At 45.4% G+C, this 21,333-nt stretch overlaps 2 protein-coding genes across 3 annotated transcripts in view; one reads left to right on the top strand and one right to left on the bottom strand.

The window, feature by feature from the left end:
* Positions 1–10,889, top strand: part of DTX4 (deltex E3 ubiquitin ligase 4) — a 33,585-nt gene extending 22,696 nt beyond the window's left edge. For both annotated transcript variants that reach the window (XM_031943778.1, XM_031943779.1), the window contains exons 5-9: positions 387–448; positions 774–926; positions 3,013–3,174; positions 4,105–4,194; positions 6,816–10,889. In XM_031943778.1, coding sequence (XP_031799638.1) covers positions 387–448; positions 774–926; positions 3,013–3,174; positions 4,105–4,194; positions 6,816–7,049 — 701 coding nt within the window. In that variant the 3' untranslated portion in view covers positions 7,050–10,889. The remainder of the gene's footprint in view (positions 1–386; positions 449–773; positions 927–3,012; positions 3,175–4,104; positions 4,195–6,815) is intronic.
* Positions 10,890–15,565: 4,676 nt separating this feature from the next.
* MPEG1 (macrophage expressed 1) lies at positions 15,566–17,993 on the bottom strand. Its single transcript, XM_003774588.4, has one exon. The coding sequence runs from the start codon at positions 17,851–17,853 to the stop codon at positions 15,676–15,678; it is 2,178 nt and encodes a 725-aa protein (XP_003774636.1). The 5' UTR covers positions 17,854–17,993; the 3' UTR covers positions 15,566–15,675.
* Positions 17,994–21,333: the final 3,340 nt, after the last annotated feature.

The raw sequence follows: 21,333 nt of genomic DNA, 5'->3' as shown, positions 1-21,333 counted from the left end.
TGAGACATCAAGAAACAATAAAACAAAATCAACAGATAAAAACGTCTTAATTTACTCAATTCTAACTAGATTAGACCATCAAGGTTCAAACTCTGACCCTGCTACTTTCTTCTTGTATGATCTTGAGCAATTTGCTCCACCTGCCTTTACCTGGTTGTCCTTATGTGTTAAAAGGGAATAGACTTGATGGCTTCGGAGGTTCTTTCCAGATTGTGTGTGTGTGTGTGTGTGTATTATCCCCTTATTTAACTGTGAGATCCATGACATGGAACCCTGCTATTTATTCTTCCCCTGGTACTCTGTGTCCAGAAGATAATTAATAAATGTTGGGGACAATTGTTATTGTTGTCATGGAATGACCCCCTCTCACATCCCTGTCCCTACAGGAAAGACTCCAGAAGAAGTTCTGAAAAAGTACCTGCAGAAAGTGCGCCATCCCCCAGATGAGGTGAGTTACCAGAAGGGAGACAGCTTGAGGGGCCAAGACCCCAGCTTAAGACCCCCTGTCTTTACCATTTAAGGTCCTACTACTTTCTGTCTGTCCAGTACCCTCAGCTCTTGAGCTTCAAATTCCCCATCTCTAAAATGGGGGGTGGGAGTTGGGGTTGGTCTGCATGACCCTTAAGGCCCTTCTAGCTCTTAATCTTAGGAAACTCGAGTTGGAGTCCAAGCCCTACTTCTGAGGGGTCATGTGGTCTTGGGTAAGTCACTTCCCTGTTGTATCCCCATTCTCTTCTGCTCTGAGGATCCCTCTTCCTTCTTTGGCCCCACAGGACTGCACCATCTGCATGGAGCGCCTCGCGGCCCCATCAGGTTATAAGGGCCCCCAGCCAACAGTCAAGCCCGACCTGGTGGGGAAGCTGTCCAAATGTGGTCACATCTATCACCTTCATTGCCTGGTTGCCATGTACAACAATGGGAACAAGGTATGTGCTGAGGGTGACTTGTCTGGGTAGGCTCGAAGCTTGGGTGGGACCCCTGGGGGGAGCTGAGGTGGGCCATGGGCCGACCAGATCAGAGCTAAGACTTTCAACCTCGTTCATTTGGGGAAGCTTCTTTTACAAAGGACATTGAAAAGTAGGTGGACATCCAGCAGCGGCTGACGGAGGGCTTCGACGCCATGTCTTGTGTGGATCGGCTGAAGGGTATTAGCCTAGAGGAAAGAAATAGTGGGAATGTGATAGCTGTGTTCCAGGTTTGAAGGGCATTGTGCAGAAAAGGCATTAGACTCTCTCTTTGTGCCCCCAGAGACAGAAGCAACAGCAGGAGTGGAAAGGGGAAAACTTAGATCCGCTGTCAGGAAGAACTTCCAATGCTTACAGCAGCTCCAAAACACAATGCAATCCTGAAGAGGGAGGGCTTCAAAGTGCATGGTTCTTGTTTGATATGATTGCTGAGAGGGCTTTACTTTGTAGAGACAAAGAAGAATGTGAACTGGTTCCAGTTAAGGCATTTGCAGAGGTCATGGATTCTTTGATGTCCTGAGACAGAAACACAGCAGTGGAAAGGAAAATCTTAGATCCAGATGTAGGAGATCCTCAATACTGACATAGAGCTCAAAATCACAATGCATTGAAGAGAGGGCTCAAAGTGCAATTCTTGTTTGAATTTGTAGAGCTTTGGCTTTAGAGACAAGTAAGATGGCTACTGGGATCTCTGAAGCAGTCTGATTCGATGTCTATGAAGACCACTGTGCTGAAGAATCTCTCTCAGGCTCTAGATGGGACCAAACTATAAGAGTCTAGTCCTGCTTAGAGTCAGAACTTTAAAATGCCTAACGTTGGCCTTCAAGCTCCCTTGACTGAACCTTACACCTCTGCTGGTCCTCTTCACCTTACATCAGTCATGAATGAGGTAACAGTAGTGGAGAGCTAGGCTCTAGACCACCTGAGGGGTCTTCTTTAGAGCACAGAATGATGGGAGGTCAGGGGAATGCAGTGCAGTGAGGGTCTCTTTAGACAGAAGAATGCAGAGCAAGTGGAATCTTGAGCTAGTCTTTGATCTGGAATCCTAGAAAATCAGAAGCTGGATGGAATCTTAGAACATAGATCTGGGAGGAATCTTAGAGTATAGAATTCAGAACTGGGGGGGGGCATCCTTAAAACTTAGAATTCTAGAGCTGGAAAGGACCTTAGAACATAGAATATCAGATCTAGGAGGAGAGTATCCTTAGAAACTTAGAATTCTAGAGCTGGAAAGGACCTTAGAACATAGAATATCAGATCTAGGAGGAATCAAAGTATTGAACAGAACTGGGGGAAACAACTTTAGAACTTAGAATTTCAGAACTGGGAAGGACCTTAGAACATAGAATAAATATGAGGTCTAGGAGGAGTCTGAAAGTATAGAATTCAGTACTGGGATGGGGCAACTATAAAACATAATTCTAGAGCTAGAAAAGCTCTTAGAACATAGACTGTTCTATGATTTGCAAGGAATCTTAGAACGTAGAGAATAGAATGTTAAAGCTGAGTAAAACTTGAGAACCAAGAACTCACGTAATTTGAACTCACATCAGCAGACATCTAGTCTAATCCATGCACAGGAAGATTATTAAGAACTCCACCGGCAGTCTTCTGGCCTTGTTTGTAGAGCTGGAAGGTTCCTTAGAACAAAGAATATGGAATATCAGGACTGGAAGTGCCTTCTGCACCCAAAATGTTAGAACTAAAAAGGACTTGAGGGTATAAAATATCAGAGCTCAGAGGGACCTTAAAGGTACTGGAGTACTACACTGTTGAGGACACAAGCTCAACAAGGGAAAAAGATGTCTTATCTTGGCTCATGTGGCTGGTGATCAATGAAATGGCCTCCAGAACCCAGCCAGCTGCTGACCACTTTCCAGAGTCCTTCCCTTAATTTGGGTTATGCTACCTCTTCAGGAAAAATGGGAGTGGGTGAGGGAGAAGAGGCTGTTCTGAGCTTGAGCTGCCTCCATAGTTTCCTCCACCTCATCTTTTGGTCTTTGGAGATTTTATGTCTCCTCATTTCTGTTCCTCGCCTCCTTTACAGGATGGAAGTTTGCAGTGTCCAACCTGCAAAACCATTTATGGTGTCAAGACGGGGACCCAGCCCCCTGGGAAGATGGAGTATCACCTCATCCCCCACTCCCTGCCTGGGCACCCAGACTGTAAAACTATCCGGATCATCTACAATATCCCCCCAGGCATTCAGGTGAGCATGGAGAGACCCATGATCCCCCTCTCCCAGAAGGGCCTTTGCCATTAGGAAGTCTCTCCGTCCTCCATTGTTACTGGTTTGGGTGCTAATGGGAAGGCTTCTCTGTTAATTACGACAGCAACAGAAACACATTTCTCTAGGGCTTCCTTTTCCTCCAACCAAAGGATGTTCCTTACAACCACCCTAGAAGAGATGCAGGTCAAATGGTGCCATTTTACAGATAAGGAAGCCAAAGTTTGGAGAGGAAAACCCCCTTACCTAATTTTACACAGTTGGTAAGAGTCAGACCTGGCATTTGACAAGATGTACCAGCCTGCCTCGTGTTTACCAGGCTCAGAGGCTTTTTTCTGGTTTCAGGGACCCCAGCAGATGTATGGAAGTTCCTTTAAAAAGATGAGCACATAGTTGATTGGCAAGGTTGGGGAACTTGAGCTTCAGTCTCTTTTTAAAAACTCAGAATATCTTATAGGGCTCTTAGAACATGGAATGTCAGATCTGGCAGGGGGCTTAGAACATGGAATTTCAGATCAAAGTCTCTAGAACATAAAATGTCAGATCTGGCAGGGAACTTAGAACATGGAATTTCAGATCAATGTGCAACCTTAGAACATAAAATGTCAGATTTATCAAAGGGCTTAGATCATGGAATGTCAGATCTGGCAGGGGACTTAGAACATAGAATATCAGAGCTAGTTGGAACCTTAGAACATAAAAGATCCAATCTGGCAGTGGGCTTAGAACATAAAATGTTATTAGATGGAACATTAGAGCACAGATCTGGCAGGAGTTGCCTCTTCTCGTACTGATGAAGTTGAATGTTGCTTGAGGTGAATGAAAATGTCAGAACTTGGGTTTCTTTCTGTGTCAAATGAAACTTTGAAAACTTTGAAAAACACTTTTTATGTTTTTTTTTAATTGCCCCAGGGACCAGAACACCCGAATCCTGGGAAGAGTTTCACCGCCCGAGGCTTCCCTCGACATTGTTACCTCCCAGATAGTGAGAAAGGGAGGAAGGTGAGAACTTTTTCCTAGGGTCAAGAAATGTATTTTTAACTTGAAATCTTGAGTTTTGCTTCTTCCCAAATGGAGAACAAAGAGGACTGGGATCATTCCTGATTATTCTCTGCTCAGGAAGTGATGTTGACCTGGAAGTGATGGCCAGAGTAGGCCCTTGGCCAGAGAGAATGAGTCTCATCCTCCTCAATCTGGATCTGGACAAGATGGGGACCCCTCCTCTTTCTGGAACTTCCCAGACCATCTCTTGCTCTATGAGGACATCCCCATTTCTTCCCTTTCCTTTGGCTGTGTGCTTAGTCTTAAGTGACTGGGATGTGGTTCATCTTAAACAGACCTTCTTAACCTGGGATCTGTGATTCCACAAATAATTTAATTTTTAAAAAATGTGTACTGTTATTATTTAATTTATAAAATTATATAAAATATATAAATAACAGAATTTAACTATATTTCAATATTATTGGCTTCATTTGAAACCTTGTTTTCAAAAAACATGATTCTGTCCCCAGACTAGCAGAAGGGTGCAGAACGTTTAAAAAAATTCAAAGAGACCAGGAGATGATAAACTGACATTTAGAAGAAGGGCAGCCTGGCTAGGAAACCCAAGATCAGGAGTTTAACCCCCATCCAACTTGCTGGGTCCCTTCCCCCAACCAGTACAAGTCCCTTCACTTCCTAAAAAGGTCTCAGTTTCTCCTATCAAATGAGGATAATAATACTTGTCCTCTTTATCTCCCTGGATTGTTGTGAGGATTAAATATAATAATTAATGTGGGAATGATTTGAAAACCATAGCACATTACACATGGGAGCTGTTATTAACTAAATGAAAAGCAGTGGGTCTGGTTGAGTTGTGGCCAAGTTAATTATGAGAAAGCTTATCTCTCCACGTGAGGATGGCTGCACCAGTCAGGACACCCTTAAATTATAAGCCTGTTAAGGACCGTGGCCATGTTTGATCCTTGAGAATAATAATAATATTACTAATAACAACAACAACAACCAACACTTAGAGAGCATTTTACAAAGGGCTTTCACACCCATTGTCTCATTTAATTTTCACAACAGTCCTGGAAGGTAGGTCATTTGTCGTTTCATTTTTTTTTTTTTGTACAAAGGCAGATTCTTTCATATGTTTACAGAGAAAGGGACCCAGGATTGAGAATTAAAGTGTCTTCATTGTAGGAAAGACTCTAATCCAAGGCTTTCTGGTTCTTAGGGCTGCCACATGGATCTAGTTCACAAACAATTCTAGGACTAGGATGATGAGGGAGGCTCGGGCTGGCAGCTCCCTCTGCTGCCTCCCTCATCATCTGGGGGCTAGGACCATTCTTAAACCAGATGCATGATACAGCCCTACTGGCTGACTCCTTTGTGGAGGCAAAGATGCTTCTCCAATGGAAAAGGAGTGAATGAATGAATCAGTGAAGGAAAAAAGAATTATTAAATAAGTAATGTGTTTAATAGGCTCATGATATAAAGAATTAATTCAAGCCTTCAAGAAACTGAATTCTATTCCATGTGGAGGAGAATGATAGCCAGGGAAGGGAGCTGTGGTCCAGGAAATTACAGGGATATCCAGGGGAGCCACGGTTAATAGCATCCTTTTTCCTGAAGCTACAGACATATTGCTGTGCCTAGAGTAAAATGAGCAGAGTCAGGGAGGGGGTTCAGTAGGGAAGGATCAACATTAGTATTAGGGCAGATAGCAAAAAATGGTCTAACTGAACAGCAGTATTATTTCCCAGATTTATGGCCTGAAGATGCTGCTTCAATTTCAGGTCAGAATACTGTCAGGTGTCAGAGCACTATACCATGCTCCTTACTAATTCACTCATTTCCCTTCCTGAGCCTCCATTTCCTAATCTGTAAAATGGAAAGGCTAGATTCAATGATCTCTAAAATCCTTTCTAGCTCAGCTATTGTGTTTTAAAGTCCCTCCTGGCTGTGAAAGTAGAATGTATATTCTAAGATCCCTTCCAAAAATGGGGTAAATTAGATCATATAAGAAGCACAAAAACAGTAAAGGGAAAGAAGGGAGAGGGATGAGCATTTTTCTGAAGCTTACTCTCAAAGATCTCCTTCAGCTATAACCCCGTTCTTTATTCTCCCCTCCCAGTGCTGAAATTCCGTATTCTCAAGTCCTATCCTGCCCTGGTTTTCTACATTATCTGTTCAGAGGCAGCCAGGGGGTGCAGTAGAGAGAAGGCTGAGTCTGGAATCAGGGAGTTCAACTCCAGCCACAGACACTTTCCAGCTGTGGGGCCCCGGCCAATCCCTGAACCTCTCTGCTTCGGTTCCTGAAATGGGAATAATAATGGCCCCTACCTCTCAAGGGGGTGAAGAACAAGTGAGACGATATCATTAAGGCATCCAGTAGTGTCTGGTACACAGTAGGCATTTAATAAGTGCTTATTCCCTTCTCTAAGATTTCTTTCATTTGTGATTGTGTCTACCAAGGAAATATTCTGGGGGGCTTGAGTGGGGGAGGAGAGAAGTCAAGGGTGAGCCTGGACCGTCTCACGATGGCAAGGACCCGAGCTTCCCGCAAGGCTCAGGACGCCTGGCAGTAATGGGCCTGGGTGCTGAGCCCTTCTTCCCTGTGATCCCCTTGGCAGGTGCTGAAGTTGCTGCTGGTAGCCTGGGACCGCCGCCTGATCTTTGCCGTGGGCACCTCCAGCACCACGGGCGAGTCCGACACGGTCATCTGGAACGAAGTGCACCACAAGACCGAGTTTGGCTCCAACCTCACGGGCCACGGCTACCCAGACGCCAACTACCTGGACAACGTGCTGGCCGAGCTGGCGGCCCAGGGCATCGCGGAGGACAGCGCCGGCCTGGAGAAGGACTGAGCCCGGCAGGAAGCGTGATAGGGCGGGCCGGGTGCCGGCCGGGCGGTGGAGGGAGCCCCCGCTTCTCCTTCCGCCCCTGCAGGTGACGGCCCAGTGTATAGGCTATGTCATTCATAAACCTCATCAGATACAGGAGGGGACATGGGACAGAGAATCCCACTCACCATGTTCTCCACGAGACTCTGGTCCCGGGGGACGAGGACTCCCCGAGTGGGGAGCTTGGCCGGCTCTCTGGCCAACTGAGGGGTGGTGGTCACTCTACCCCCTGGGCCTTGGGAAGCTGGAGGCTCCATCCCCTGGGAGCCCCTCCAGGTGTTTACGCTCTGCTTCAGGAGCAGAGTTTCAGCTCCCTGTCCTCTTAAGGGAAGGGAGCGAGGCCCTCACTGTGCAGGGTGGGTGGGAGGGAGGGGGTGGAACCGGTTAAATTGCTGTGACATTGAATGCCTTGGCCAACGTGGGGTCGGAATGATCGCTCTCGATGAGAGGGGGGCTTTTGCCAAAGCCTCTGGGAGCCTCTTCACCTTAACCGGCTCCCTCCAGCTTCTCAAATGAGGCCGTTGCTTCTCTACGGCGGATGACCCCAGGGGCTTCTCTGTGAGCCTCCGTCTCATCAACTGGAATTGGGTCTGAGCCTTCTGTGCCCAGAGTCATTCAGGTTTCCACCCAAGACCCTCCATTGTCTTGCCCTTTTCCAGGTCCGTCCTAGCCAGCATCCGAGCTGCGCTCAGGGAAAGAGGGCCTTGGTGCCCCCTTTCCCTCCTGACTCTTGTCAGCCCAGCCAAATAGAGACCTGGTTCCCTTAAGTTCATGTATTCACTGTGAGTTGAGTCCATGCCAGACTCTGTCCCATTTGTGTGTGTGCTGTGGGGCACGTTCCCTATCTCCTTGTATCACCCATCAGCTCCCTGCCAAGCTCTTTTTGGAGCTGGTATCAGCCCCATCCCAGTTTCTCTGTGTGTACCTAGCCCGTTGGGACTGGGGTCCGATCAGAAGCCTGTCATTTCCCGTCCGCTCTTCAGCAGCCCCTAGTAATGTGATCTGTACCAACCTGTGAAGGACCAAGTGAAAGAGGAGGAGGAGGAGGAGGGCTGGAGACAGAACCGTGAGGTCACATCAGGACCACGGACAGCTCTTCCCTGTCCCCTCCTGCGGAGAAGAGATTCAGAGGGAGTCTCTGCGTTCCCCTCTTTTGCAAATGAGGAAACTGAGAAGTGAAAGGACTTGCTTAAGGTCCCACAGAGAGTAGTTAGTAGTGAGAATTGAACCCAAGTCCTCTGACTTCAAACGCTGTGTTCTTTCTACACACCAGGCTGCCTCTATTATTTTTTTTTCCTGGCAGTGGAGAAGGGGAGATCCCCATGTTCTGGGTCTATTTCCGTCTAGGTTAGAACCCAGCTGGGTTCCTAACTTATTTCTCAATGGGAAAGGAAGTCACTCCACCCACAACTAGCCTAGCCTGTGTCTGAGCTGTGTCCCTCAGGGGAGGGAAGTTCCTTTGGCCCAAACTTCCCTTTTGCTATCTGCTCCCAATAGGGGAGGAATTAGGATTTGGAGAGGAGAGAAGGGGAAACTCTATTTCCCTTTCGAAGAAGGTGGGTTCTTTGAACTGTGTGTATAGGGGACATTTCCCCTGGATATGGATTTTGAATTTATATGCCTCATGTTTGGGGGGCCTGACGTATATATGTACATATATTTCATAATGTTTGGAAGGTTTCTGATGGTTAATAAGGACTGGAGGCCAGCCCCATGGGCTGCTTGTGAAGAACCCATTTTGAAATGATGGTGACCATGGGCTCCATGACCCAATTTCCACCCAATTGAAAAAGAAAAAAAAAAAACAAAACAAACCTGATGCTTGAGATCTATAACCCATTTCAAATTGCTGCCAGCAGTGGAAAGTAGCTGGGAAACAACCTCTAGGGGAAACACTGATAGGAACTTCTGGGCCCTGTGTGGAATGACCCACTATTTATTTTTGGTTGTTTCTGTTCTTCCGATGAAAGGCTTATCATTTCCTCCCACTAGTGAGCTGGAGATCAGACAACCACTCTCTCTGTAGATTGTGAAATTTCTCCCACTTGCCTACTTTTCTCTCCTCAAGGTTAGAGCCATGAAAACAGTAGCCATGGGTCATCAAACACTATTTCCTATTCCTAGCCCCATAATGGTGTGAAAGGAAGAGCTGGGAGTGCTTTTCTCCGGCCCCTCGGGCCCTGTGTTTTAGTGGTCCTGGGTTAGCACAACCCTGTTTTCCACACACAGATCAAAATGCATGATGTGGCAGTGGATGCTCCTCAGAAGTGGGCTTTCATTTTCCCAACACAGGCTTGTGTTCCTGCCGCACGCCTACCTGGCAACGGGTACTCCGTGTGTTCCCCTTGTCGGTTTTCTGGGTTTGTCAATAATGGAGAGGTTGGAGAACCAACAGTGGATGTTGGAATGGATGAAGGGATCGAAAGGAGTAAAAGTTAAAGGAGGGAAGTGGGAGTTGCTGACAGTGGGAAATGGATGTGATAGAATGAGTGGTTTGACTGAGGACCAGGCCAGGGACAAGGAAGATCGAGAGGGGGAGGAGTGCCTGAGTCACAAGAGAAAGAGAGCCCAGGGGATCCATGAAGGTCGGTCACCTTTAACTAATTAACCACTTGGGCATTTGGGGTCCAAGCCAGCTCCCTTTTCCATAAGATGTTTAAGCTGTGTTTCTATTCCATTTTCTCTGCCTCTTTAAGGAAATAAATGGGGGAAGTTTGTCAGTTCACAACATTCAGTGTTCATTGGGCCCGAAAGGTTCATAGGAACCTTTGGAAGGGATTTTGGAGTTCATGGAGTCCAGTTGTCCCATTTTATGGACGAGGAGACTAAGGTCCAGAAGGGTGAGAGGATTTGGTAGGAAGTGGCAGAATCCAGACCCAGTGCCCCCTTCCTCGCCCCTACACTGCTAATTTTTCCCTTCTTCACTGTGCCAGCTGAGGGTGAGGGCATTTCTGAGCTCCTTTTTCTTTGCCGAGCAGGAAAGGTTCTGGCTCTCCGAGCGTGCCCTGTAGTCGGTGGGCACCCGCCACTGGCACAGAGGGGTCTTCATGGGTCCCATCCTTTAACCTGATCGTGTTGCTCGGGAGCTTCCTGACCATCCTCTCTGCAAAAGCTCCCGCGCAAGCTCCACGAACTCTGTCCCACGAGGCCCTGGGCAAAGGCCCCGGCAGCCCGTGGGCTCGGGCCCAGGCTGACCGCCCGTCCCTGGATGCCCTGCTGCATTTCCATTGCCTGCCCAGGAGAGAGCTCTCGTCCTGCCCCTCGCCATCCCAGCACCAGCAATGACCTGGGCCCTGCCTTCAATCCGAGCCCTCCCCCATGCAAGGTGGTGGGGCTGGGGGAACAGCTCCTGCCACCCCACCCCGTATGGGTCGGAGGGGTGTGTGTGAGTGTGTGTGAGTGTGCGAGTGCACGTGGGTACGTGTCTTTTCTTTTTCCTCTTTGTATAACTGGGAGTTGTCTGTGCTTTTATACTTGGTCAGGAACCTGTGGCATCCTGAGGTCCCATGGACATGATGAGCATGAGGGTCGGAGGGTGAGGGAGGCGGAGGGGCCTTTGGGACAGGGAGGGCTCCCTGCCTTCCACCTGTCTGTTGTCGTTGGAATTGATCTGGGGCTTTGGGGGGAGGCGGGAGGGAGTGGGCGAATGTCCTGGTGTATTACTGATTTGTTTAAAAAAAAAAAAAAAAAGTGATTTTTTGTTGTTTTTTTGGCTGTCTATGCTGTATTGCTCTGCTGGAGTACAGCGACCCCTAGTGCCCATGGGAGTTGTGTGCAGAACAATAAAAAGAATTCTCAATGTTGCTCCCGGTAGTCCTGCTGTGCTCTGTGGGTCTCTGTGTGGTCTTGGGGCTTCCTCCCAGAGGCTACTGGGTGGTTGGGGGGAATCCCTTTCTTAGGGACCAAATTACCCGATTTATTGTCCCTGAACCGGCCGCAGAAAACAGAAGGAAACATTTCTAGGGGCTTTTCTCCCTCCCATTTGTTTTTCTCTCAAGGGTCTCTCCCTCCCTCCAGGCTTAACTTTTACTCAAGGATTACTCATTCAAAACTCTTGATACAGGAGTGGTCGGAAGTAAATGCAAAGTTGGATGGGCAACTTCCCCTTTATGCACTAAATAGCTCATATGACTTACAGGACTTTCAGGTTTGTTAAGTGCAGTGGATTGGGCTGGGGAATCTTGAGTTCAAATGTGCCTTCAGATACATGTGTGATCTCATTTGATCTTCACAATAGCCCTATGAGATAGAAGCTATTAGTATTCTCATTTTGCAGATGGAGAAACTGAGACTAAGAGACTAGCCCAAAGCTATATAGCTAATAAATTTCTGAGTCAGAATTGGAACTGGTCCCGATTCATAGTCCGGCACTCATCGCCGGGCCATTTAGACTAAAGGAACTTTTGAATTCTCTCTGATTTGTTGTCAGATTGATGACTAGCATTTCAGTCTACTGGTGTCCTAGGAACTGTGCTAAATTGCTTCATAAAAGGCACATTTCCCTGGAGGGGGCAGGGATCAGAAGGGCGGGTACTTCCCTGACACAAGTTGGGATACAGAAATCCTCTCTGAAGGGATCTACTTTTTATCTTCTTCCTTACTGCCCAGAAGCCTCTTTCCTCCCTCATCCTTTAGATGAGGACACTTTCTACCCAGCTATAGGCCTGTGATCAGACCTCGGGGTACTTAGAAGCTATTCCCTGGGCCCTGGTTGAGATATCAAGACAGATGGCTGCCGCCTCCACATGTGTGTGAGCAGCCCTCCATGAACTGGATTCACATTCAGAAACAATAGCCTGCCTTAACCTTGTTTTAATGCCTTGACCTGTACAGTTCAATTAAGTGGAATAATCTCTCCACCTCCTCCCTCCATCCAGGGATCTTTATTTAAAAAACAAAAAACAAAAAACCAACCTTTTTCTGGATATATTAAAATCTGGCTGAAAGCCTTTGGTTGTAGATTTTTTTTTTTAAATTCACTTTTAAGTTACTCTCAGCCTTCTCCAGAAAGCCTTTCCAGGAACCTAAGATCAACCTCCAGGATAATTGGCCTTTTAGAGATGGCGTGAGAAGGATTCATGCTCTACAGACATTAAGAATCTGCCACATGAGTGACTTATGTTCAAAGGCAATGGCGGGAGGGGGACAGAATGATGGTGCTGCCCTCAAGGAATTTCTAGTTTGATAGAAAATTATGATTTCTATTTTTTCATTTATTTTATATATACAGAAAACATAGTACAAAGTAGGAAGTGATGGGAGGAAAAGTGAGAAATGAGAAAATGAAGAATATCCTTTCCATTGGGGGTCCCCTGAGAAGGCTGCCTAGGAGAAAACATGATATCTGAAGATCCTCTGGAGAAAAAAAAATCAATAGGCAGAGACAGGAAGGGAAAGGATTAATTAATAAACTTCTACTCTATTAGTAATAAGCAAGAACTGAGACCCAGTTCTACAGGGATCTTGTATGAGTCAAATTATCTCTTGAGAACCTGATTTGGAAGAGGTGGTGATGATGAAAAAGATGATGATAAATAACTTGTATTTATATAGCTCATTCTGCTTTGGAAGTATCCTTCCTTGCAAATAACCCTATGAAACTGGTACTGAGCATTTTTGTTTCCATATTAAAGAAATGGCCTTGGAAGTTCAGAAAAATAAAGTTATTTGTCAAAAGTACAGAGCTAATGATTTGGCAAAGTGAGATCTGGAACTCAGTTTTCAAGACTGTCAGACTATAGCACTGTTCACTCTGACCCATCTCAACCTCAGTTGGGAATGCTTTAGGAACAAGAAAATCATTCAGAGATTAGCTCAACTCCGTTACACAACCTACAAAGCAACAGAAGCATAACTAATCTCAAACAACAGATACTAAAAATCATGTTTTAGAAGAAATCATATGCTTGAGGAGGGAGTGGGGAAGAAAAGAAGCCAAAAATTCTGAATTTGGGGGGGCAGGGTGAAGTATAAATTGGGTACCATTCCCCTGATAACTAATAAGGGCTAGATCTATAATTTCATTGGTTTAGGGAACTCCCAGATGTGAAAATCCCCCTGCAAATATAGGTCAGCATCTCCTCCAAAATGGAATCTTAGGAAATTGCCTGAAGCACTAAGTTTTCCTGGGGTCACTGCCAGTATCTGTCCGAGTTGGGACTTAAATTTGTTTTCTTGTTTCCCAAGCCAGCTTTCTATCCATTAAAACATACAAACAAACCATATTAGAAAGCACTTCAAGACTTATAGAGAGCTTTACTCTAGGAAATACATTGGACTGAAATCAAGTAATCCGATGGGAAAATAGGCTATTGGCAAATAGAGGCTGGAGTGAAATGCTCTCTGGGAATATACTAAACGGAGATACTCAAGACTTGGTGGTACCTTTTTGTAATAAGTCTATAAATTGCAGAAAAGGTACTGAGCTACATTGGTTAAGGAAATTCCTCCTTAGGAGATTGCTACATCAAATTATAGGTTTGGGTTTTTTAAAAATAAATATGAATATTTCTTACCATTCTATTAAAATTTAAATGAATCATGATTATTTACTTTAATTCACTGATAATAATGAAGCACTGGTGACTCAGTCACCAGTCAAAACTCATTTATTAAAGTACTTCTGGTGTGCCAGAAACTGAGGCAGATAAAAAGAAAAATTAAAAACCCTTCCTGCTCTCAAAAAGCCCTCATTCTATTCTAGCAGACAACATGCCATAGTTAGGTATATTCTAGATAAATGGGAAATGGGAAATAATCTGAGAAAGGAAGGTAGTGAGAGTGGGGGAAGAAAGATGTGATTTAGGCTGAGATTTAAAGAAAAGCCAAAAAACTAAGAGACCAAATTGAGGAGGAGGATATTCTAGGCCGAAGAGACAATCAGGACAAAGGGATATTCTTTGCATGTTCTTTTTGGCTAGAGAGTGTGGAACTTATACTTCCATCCGTCCCAAAGTCTACCCAGTCCAATTGTGTTTAAAGAAAGGCAGATTTCTTATTCAAGGCAAAATAAATCTGGGGCAGTGGGATGAGAGCCTTGAGAGCTAAATATCTTATTGAAAGTCCAGTTTAGAAGGAATATGGATAGAAAGTAAATGGTTCTCCTGAGTAGATCACAATTTCTATTTCCCCTAGGGCACCAATCACTCCATCTTCTCATCTCCCCCACTATTCTCAGAATATCCTTGGAGCAAAAACACTTGGCACTTGCACCATAAAATAGCTCTGAGAGTTTTATGGCCCCCTTAGAAGGACTGAACCAGGTAATGCTGAAGGAGGTGTTTTTAAGTTGCAAGTGGGCTGGGGAAGGAAGAAAAGTTACTCCATGATAACTTTGGCAGTAGGACCTGTGCTGTCACAGTGAAATCAGTCCCCAAAGCTAGAGATCAAGATATTCCATTTCTTGTTCACTATGTTTCCTTACATAGAATCCTCCCTACCCACCTCCAAGCAGTGTTACACCATGCTTCTCCCCAGCTGCCCCCTTCCTACAGACTCTCTCATCTTCTCCTCCCCTCACACCATATGAAATTAGTTTCCATAAGCCTGAAATGTGGGCTTGTTTTTGAATTTAAAAACAAACAAATGTGAGAGGATGGTGTTTCATGTGAGTCATGATCATATTAGAAATGACTGGAGACAGTAATAAGTAACCTCACCCCTTCCTTCTCATCAGTTTCTCAGGCTATCCAACAAAATTTCCAAAACCTTCCCAACTCCCCATTCCCCCGTTTGCTTTGATATCCGCAAATGGCGACTGTCAATCTCTAATTTTCAGCATGATCCCCCTTCCTTCCTCCTCCCCAACCCTTACTTGCTAAGAATCCATGTTTGTTAAATTACACTCTTTAATTTTGTTTTTTCCAGTTAATAAGCATTTATTTTCTCTCCCTCCCTCCTTCTTCCTTTGCATACATTTAAGATAATTAGTCATAGAATGTCAGTGCTGAGAAGAGCCCCCAACTGCCAATGGCCCCTTCAATCTTCTGCTCTGACATTCCTTATCCTAATATTCTATATTCCAAAGTCTCTTCTGTGTTCTGTGTTCTGAGCCTGACAGGGATGTGGAATGTTAATGAGATCATTAAGACTGGAAACAAAGAGTACAGACTGTCAGAACATAGAACTAGAAGATGTCTTGCCATTCTTACAGCCTTTCCCTATCTTTGTTCTTTATTTGAGCTAAAAGAAAACTTAAAACATAAAATCTTACTCGTCACACTTGAAGGGACTTTAGAAAATTAGATCCCATATGATCGATATTCTCTCTCTCTCTTTCTCTCTCTCTCTCCCTCCCTCCCTCCCTCTCTTCCTCTCTCCCTCCCTCCCTTCCTCCCTCTCTCCCTCCCTCCCTTCCTCCCTTCCTCCCTCCCTCCCTCCCTCAACAAGGAGGAAATTGAGATCAAGAGAGATTAAATGGAACCAAGGAATCCCACCCTTTTCCCTACCTCCAAGTAGAGAAGAGTAGATCCCAAAGCATATTTACTATTTGTGTTCTTAATTCCTGAGAAAGCAAGAGCAGCAAATAAACTAGACAGGGTGAGAAGAAGCTCAGAACTTTATACAGGGAGTAAGTCAAATGATTCCCAGTTTAAACCAGCGAAGGACACTGCTCCTGTGTTAGCTCACTTGTGTCCTCCCCTTCCCTTGATACCCTATATTCAGCAGTGGCTCCTATCAAATTCTTATTCTCTTCTCCTACTTCTTCATACTCCCGTTTCTTATACCTACGAGTGCCATAAATGGCCAGGGTGATCAGGGCTGCCAGAACAACAGTCACACCAGCTGTGATTCCTGCTGTTGCCCCACCGGATAAACCACTGTCGGATTCGTGGATGACATCTCTGATCCTACGGATCTCGGAAGGGTCTGCCAACTTCCACAGATGGGTGCTGGAGTCCTTGATCCAGGACTTCTCGCTCTCGCTGCTGATCACCATCACGGTGTTTGTGGCGGCCTGACTCATGAGAGGAGGTCTGGAGAAGGGAGGGAGCCTTGCAGGTGGCAGAGAGCCCCCGGTAAAGAGCCCCGCCTGGACACAGTACGATACTTGGCAGCCGTCGCTGATCAGAGCCAGGTGTTGGCTGAAACCCGCTGGGCACTTTTTCAGGTAAGGGCCACCTTGATTCCTGGGCTGGGATGAGTTCACCAAAGGATTCCCCATGTCGCAGCTGAAGAAACCACCAAAAGGCACAGAGAACCTGTAGCCCAGCTCGTAATCTTGGCTGCCGCAAACATGGAGGCCGTTCAAGAGCCGCAGTGGCAAATAGCCAGCTGGACATGACTGGGCATTGGTCACCGGATTGATGTTCTTGCTACTAAAGAGACCCCCGAAAAGGAAGCCTGAATTCTCAGGGACCTGGCCATTTGCCACACACCAGAAACCTTTGAATTCAGCCCTTGCCACTCGAAAGACATCTTCACATTGTTTCTTACAGAAAACCCACAGGCTGCATTTTCGGTGGCATTCCAGGAAGTTGTAGCCTTCCTCTCTAAAATGGGAATGTAACAGGACAGGCGAGTAATGTTCTGGGCAGGAGAAACCGCCGGTGAGCGGATTCTTCTGCTCGAGTTCAGGGCACAGAAGCATGGCCTCCGTCCCTGAGGTCTGGGTACATACCTGGTAAACTCCCCCAAAAGTGAAGTTGGTCATCTTCCCTTCACACGACCCATCATCCGTATTGGCTTGGAAATTAAAGTTGGGGGAATCTCTGTCGGTGCAACCAGGATAGGTGTTGAAGGTGTAATACCGTCTCACCGCAGCTTCCACGGTTTTGGACAGCTTCTTCACCAAGGGGGCTGGCAAATCAGGCAAAGTGTCGGAGTTGATGAAGAAATACAGGGGCAAACCCGAGCGGTCTATTGCTACCAAGTGGTTGGCAATGCCCTTCTGCCAGCCCTCGAGGGTGATACCTGGATAAAAAGAGACCCCGCCGAGGCTCGCGACCCTCGAATTGGTTCGGTTGGAAATGTAGTTCTTGTGGAAAACCTCCTGGGAAATATGAGTATCTTCTAGTTTGAAATTAATGATATTGTGGAAGGCAACCCCAGCAGATGCAGTAATGCTGCTACGGGTACTCTGGCTGTCATCCAAGAAGGAAGCCCTGATCTGGTCCTCCTGTACTAAGATAGCTCCGGCATCCACGCTGGTGATGACATGAGTTCCATAGCTGAGGACCAGGAGGTCTGCCATGAAGTTGGCCATTCGAGTCTGGTTATTCTCCAATCGCTCAGAGATATCCAACAGCTCTTTCTTGAATCCCCTGCTCAATGAAGAAATAGGATTGACTTTGGCCGTGTAGACCAGGTTTCTCACCTGGACCCTGGTAGTCACAGCTTGCTCCTTCACCTGATGAGTTTTCATCCTCTGAAACTCACTGGAGAACTTGCCGTTGGCCATGGAGAAGAGGGAGAGCTCTGCGTTGATGGAAGAGGAGGTGGTACTTTGGTAATTCTTCCAAGACTCGATGATTTCAGAATTCATCTCCAAGTTGCTCTGCTTCCGGGGAATTGTCAGGATTTCATCTGGGATGATGTATTCTCCATCTTCCGTGGTCCGACAATTTCTGTATTGCAAATTTAGCACCCTTCCCATGTCCACGTTCCTCAGATTATCCCAGCCCCCACCGGGTAATACCTCCAGAACGGAGAGATTCAAGGCTCTCCTGCATTGTTGAAATCCAACGTCGGGATTCTCCACAGGGATGTCTTTTCCTTTCCCACACACGAGAGCAGTCCAGAAGAGAAGGACTCCCTTCAAACAGTTCATGATTCCAGCAATCCAACTCACACACCTTGTCGTGGTCACCGGCAAAAGAGCTTGAGAAATGAACCAGCAGAGCAGCTCTTCCTGAGACAGCAAAGAGAGCAGTTCCTCTTTCCAAGCTGATATTGCTGCAAAATAGAGAAATGAGAGACAATGAGAAAATGAAGTTTGGCAATGGGCGTGGAAGAAAAACTTGTCCTCCGGATAAAAATATCTCTCCTCCCCTCCTTCCAAATCTAAGAAGATCATAATCCCATTGGGAGAGCATTTCTGGGGAGCAGAATAAAAAGAATAGAAACCGAATGACCTTGAATATATCACTTTCAACTTTTTCGACCTGAGTTTTTTCATGCAGAAGTGAATTGGTCTGGCTATTCTGAGGTCTTGTGTTCTAAGTTCCCTGCCAAAGCTGACACTCGTCTGCTTGGATGGTCTAAGGATCCCTATCTCTTTGAGATTCCTATTTCTTCATTCTAAGATGAAAGTGTTCTGGTAACTGAAGTTCTAGAAGACAGATACATGGTTAGCTAGACATTCTGCTGGCTGTGAGATGCATGGAACAGTAGCATGTCAGGGTTGCGGGGGACATTAGGACAGAGAACCGAGACTATCAGAGCTAGAAGGAACCTTAGGACAGAGAGTGCATAATGTGGCAGAGGTGTTAGCAGCTTTAGGTTAGAGAAAAGCGATTGTCCAATCTGAGAGGGGTCTTAGAACATGGAGTGACAGAGCTGGGAGGGATTTTGGAACACGGAACGTCTGAGCTAGGAAGGCTCCCAGACCAGAGAATCAAGACTGTCGGAACCCCAGAATCTCAGAACATCTCCCAACTCTGCGCTGTAGAGATGATTGAGTCAGGGCTTAGTGGCAAAACTGGAGCTAGAACCAGGGACTCCTAAGACAAGTCAGTCTTTCTCTTGGAGCCTCAGTTTCCTCATCTGCAATAAAAAAGAATTGGAAGAAGCTGATCTCTAAACTCTGACATTCTAGTTCTGTCATCATGTTAAATTAGGCTTAACTCATAGTTGCCTTCCCTCTTTGGAATCCCACAGATGTTTTGAGTAAATGACTGTTCTGGAGCATGGAGTAGTCCAGAGGAGCTATTGCAATTTGAAGCAAAATCTAATTGAAGCCCAGAGAGCTGCCTGCCAACTTGTGTGGTGCTCACTTATTCTTTCATTTCCAAGGGTGGGCACATATTTGATTCTAGAAATGATAGGGGGCCATTGGAATTTACTAGGAAGGGTCTTAACCTGTGTTTTTGGAAAATCACTTTGGTGTCTGTATGGAGATGGATTGGAAAGAGAGGAGAATTTTGGCAGAGAAACCGATGTCTCCTCAAGTCCTCAAGTCACCCAAACATCTGGGCTAATGTTTAAAAAAAACTCACTCAACCATCCAGATGTTTTAAAATTGATACTGTGACTAAAATGTTCATTTCCTCCACTTTAATAAACACCTATGGATCAAGAGCAATGACTTTTCTGATATCATTCAACGGGCAAGATTCAGACTTGAGACGAGTGCTAACATGTCCAGCTGCTGGTCAGTTCCTAGAAGTAATTCTATTTCATTCAACCAATCAGTCACTTGTTAAGTGCCTGCTGTGCAAAATGTAGCAATAACAAAGATAGAAATGAAACAGTCCCTGTCCTCAAGGAGCTTACATTCTTTTTTAAGTTATATTTGTATTGATATCTTTAGTTACATATTAGCTAGATTTGACCATTTTTCTCCTCTCCTTCCTTCAAGAATTTTCTTTTATAATAAAGAATTTTTTTAATAAAAAAGGAAGAGAGATTCTAGCAAAACCAGTCAAGATGTTGGAAAAAGAAGTTTCTTCTATACGTAATGTAAGGAGCTTGCCTTCTATATCCAGGATAAATTCAAGAGAGGTTTTTGGGAAAAAAGCAGTCACATCTGTCAAGATTACAAAAAAAAAAAAACATGACATGGAGGCAATGGTGCTTGAGCTGAGTATGGAAAGAAATTAAAAACTTAAGAGGTGATAGTGGGAAGGCAGTGCTTCCCAGACATGGGAATGGCTTCTGCAAAGAAGCAGAAATGGGACTTGAAGTGTTCTAAGTTAGGGTTAGTAAAAACAAAGACCAGTGTTGCTGGATTATAGACTACATGGAAGAGAATTTATCTGTTGTATGGGGAATTTGGAGCCAGATTGTGGAAGCCTTTAATCACCAAACAGGATTTCATATTTGATTCTAAAAACAATAGAGGGTCATTGGAATTTACTGGGAAGGGAATTAAAAGGTCATACTTGTGCTTTTGGGAAAATCACTTTGGTGTCTGAATGGAGATGGCTTGGAAAGAGAGGAGATTTTTGTCAGAGAAACCAGTAAGTCTCAGTGCAAAAGAATGAGAACTTTGGGGACAGAAAGAGGGGGACACTCAATTTCAGATATGGAATCATATGGAATCTGGTTGGGAGAGTGCAAGAAGTGGGTGTGGATCTCAGAGGGCTGTCTGCTTTCATTATACTGTCTGATTTTTAAGGGGAGCAGAATTTGCCCCGTCTGCTTTCCTTATTTTGTCTAATCTTTAAGGGGAGCAGAATTTGCCCCGTCTGCTTTCATTACACTGTCTGATCTTTAAGGGGAGCAGAATTTGCCCCCTCTGCTTTCATTACACTGTCTGATCTTTAAGGGGAGCAGAATTTGCCCCGTCTGCTTTCATTACACTGTCTGATCTTTAAGGGGAGCAGAATTTGCCCCCTCTGCTTTCATTACACTGTCTGATCTTTAAGGGGAACAGAATTTGCCCTGCCATTCAGGGAGCACAATGAGACTTCTGGGGCCCGGTGGGAGTATCGAGGGAAGCCCAAACATTAAGTGAGTTCTGTTGGTGGATTGAAGCCATCACACTAATTTGGGGCCATTCAAGCTGCTTGTACCTGAATAGATTTGCCAGCTGTTTTCAGACTAGACTAATTAGCCAGTGATTTGGGTATTGAGCTAGAAGATTGGCTCCCAAAGCCTGGGGAAGCCGTTGGTGCTGAACCATTTGTAATCTGCTATAATAAGCTGGTTTAAACCTTGCTCTCCCAGAAGAAATTCCCTTGGTATAAAATGAGCCTTTGCAGATGGTGGTATCCCATTAATGAAATGCCATGGTCATTATGTCTCATCTCTCCCCCTATCTTCTCTCCCATAGAATGTAAGTTCTTTGAAGCCAGGGATCTCATTTTATAGCCTCCCAATCCACTGATGTGCCGAGTACTTAGTGGGCACTTAATAAGTGCTCATTCCCAGGATCATAACTCTAGAGGAGAATGAAAACTCAGAGATCATCTAATCTTATTTTGCTGAATCCCGGGAAGCAAAGTCAGGGTTCATCCCTTGATTCCAGAACTGCAGCTTTTCCCACAGATCAGGCTATTATCACCATTTCCATCAGAGATCTGGAGCTGGAATACAATCCAAAAAACATTTATTAAGTGCCTACCTACTGTGTTCTAGGCACTGTACT

This window comes from Sarcophilus harrisii, chromosome 6 (genome assembly GCF_902635505.1).
Source record: "Sarcophilus harrisii chromosome 6, mSarHar1.11, whole genome shotgun sequence".
Classification (NCBI taxonomy): Eukaryota; Metazoa; Chordata; class Mammalia; order Dasyuromorphia; family Dasyuridae; genus Sarcophilus; species Sarcophilus harrisii.
Note: the sequence above shows the minus strand (reverse complement) of the source record. Positions and strands in the feature narration are given on the sequence as shown.

Excerpts from the sequence above, each read along its gene's own strand:
- MPEG1 (XM_003774588.4), bottom strand. The coding sequence starts at position 17,853 with ATGAACTGTTTGAAGGGAGTCCTTCTCTTCTGGACTGCTCTCGTGTGT.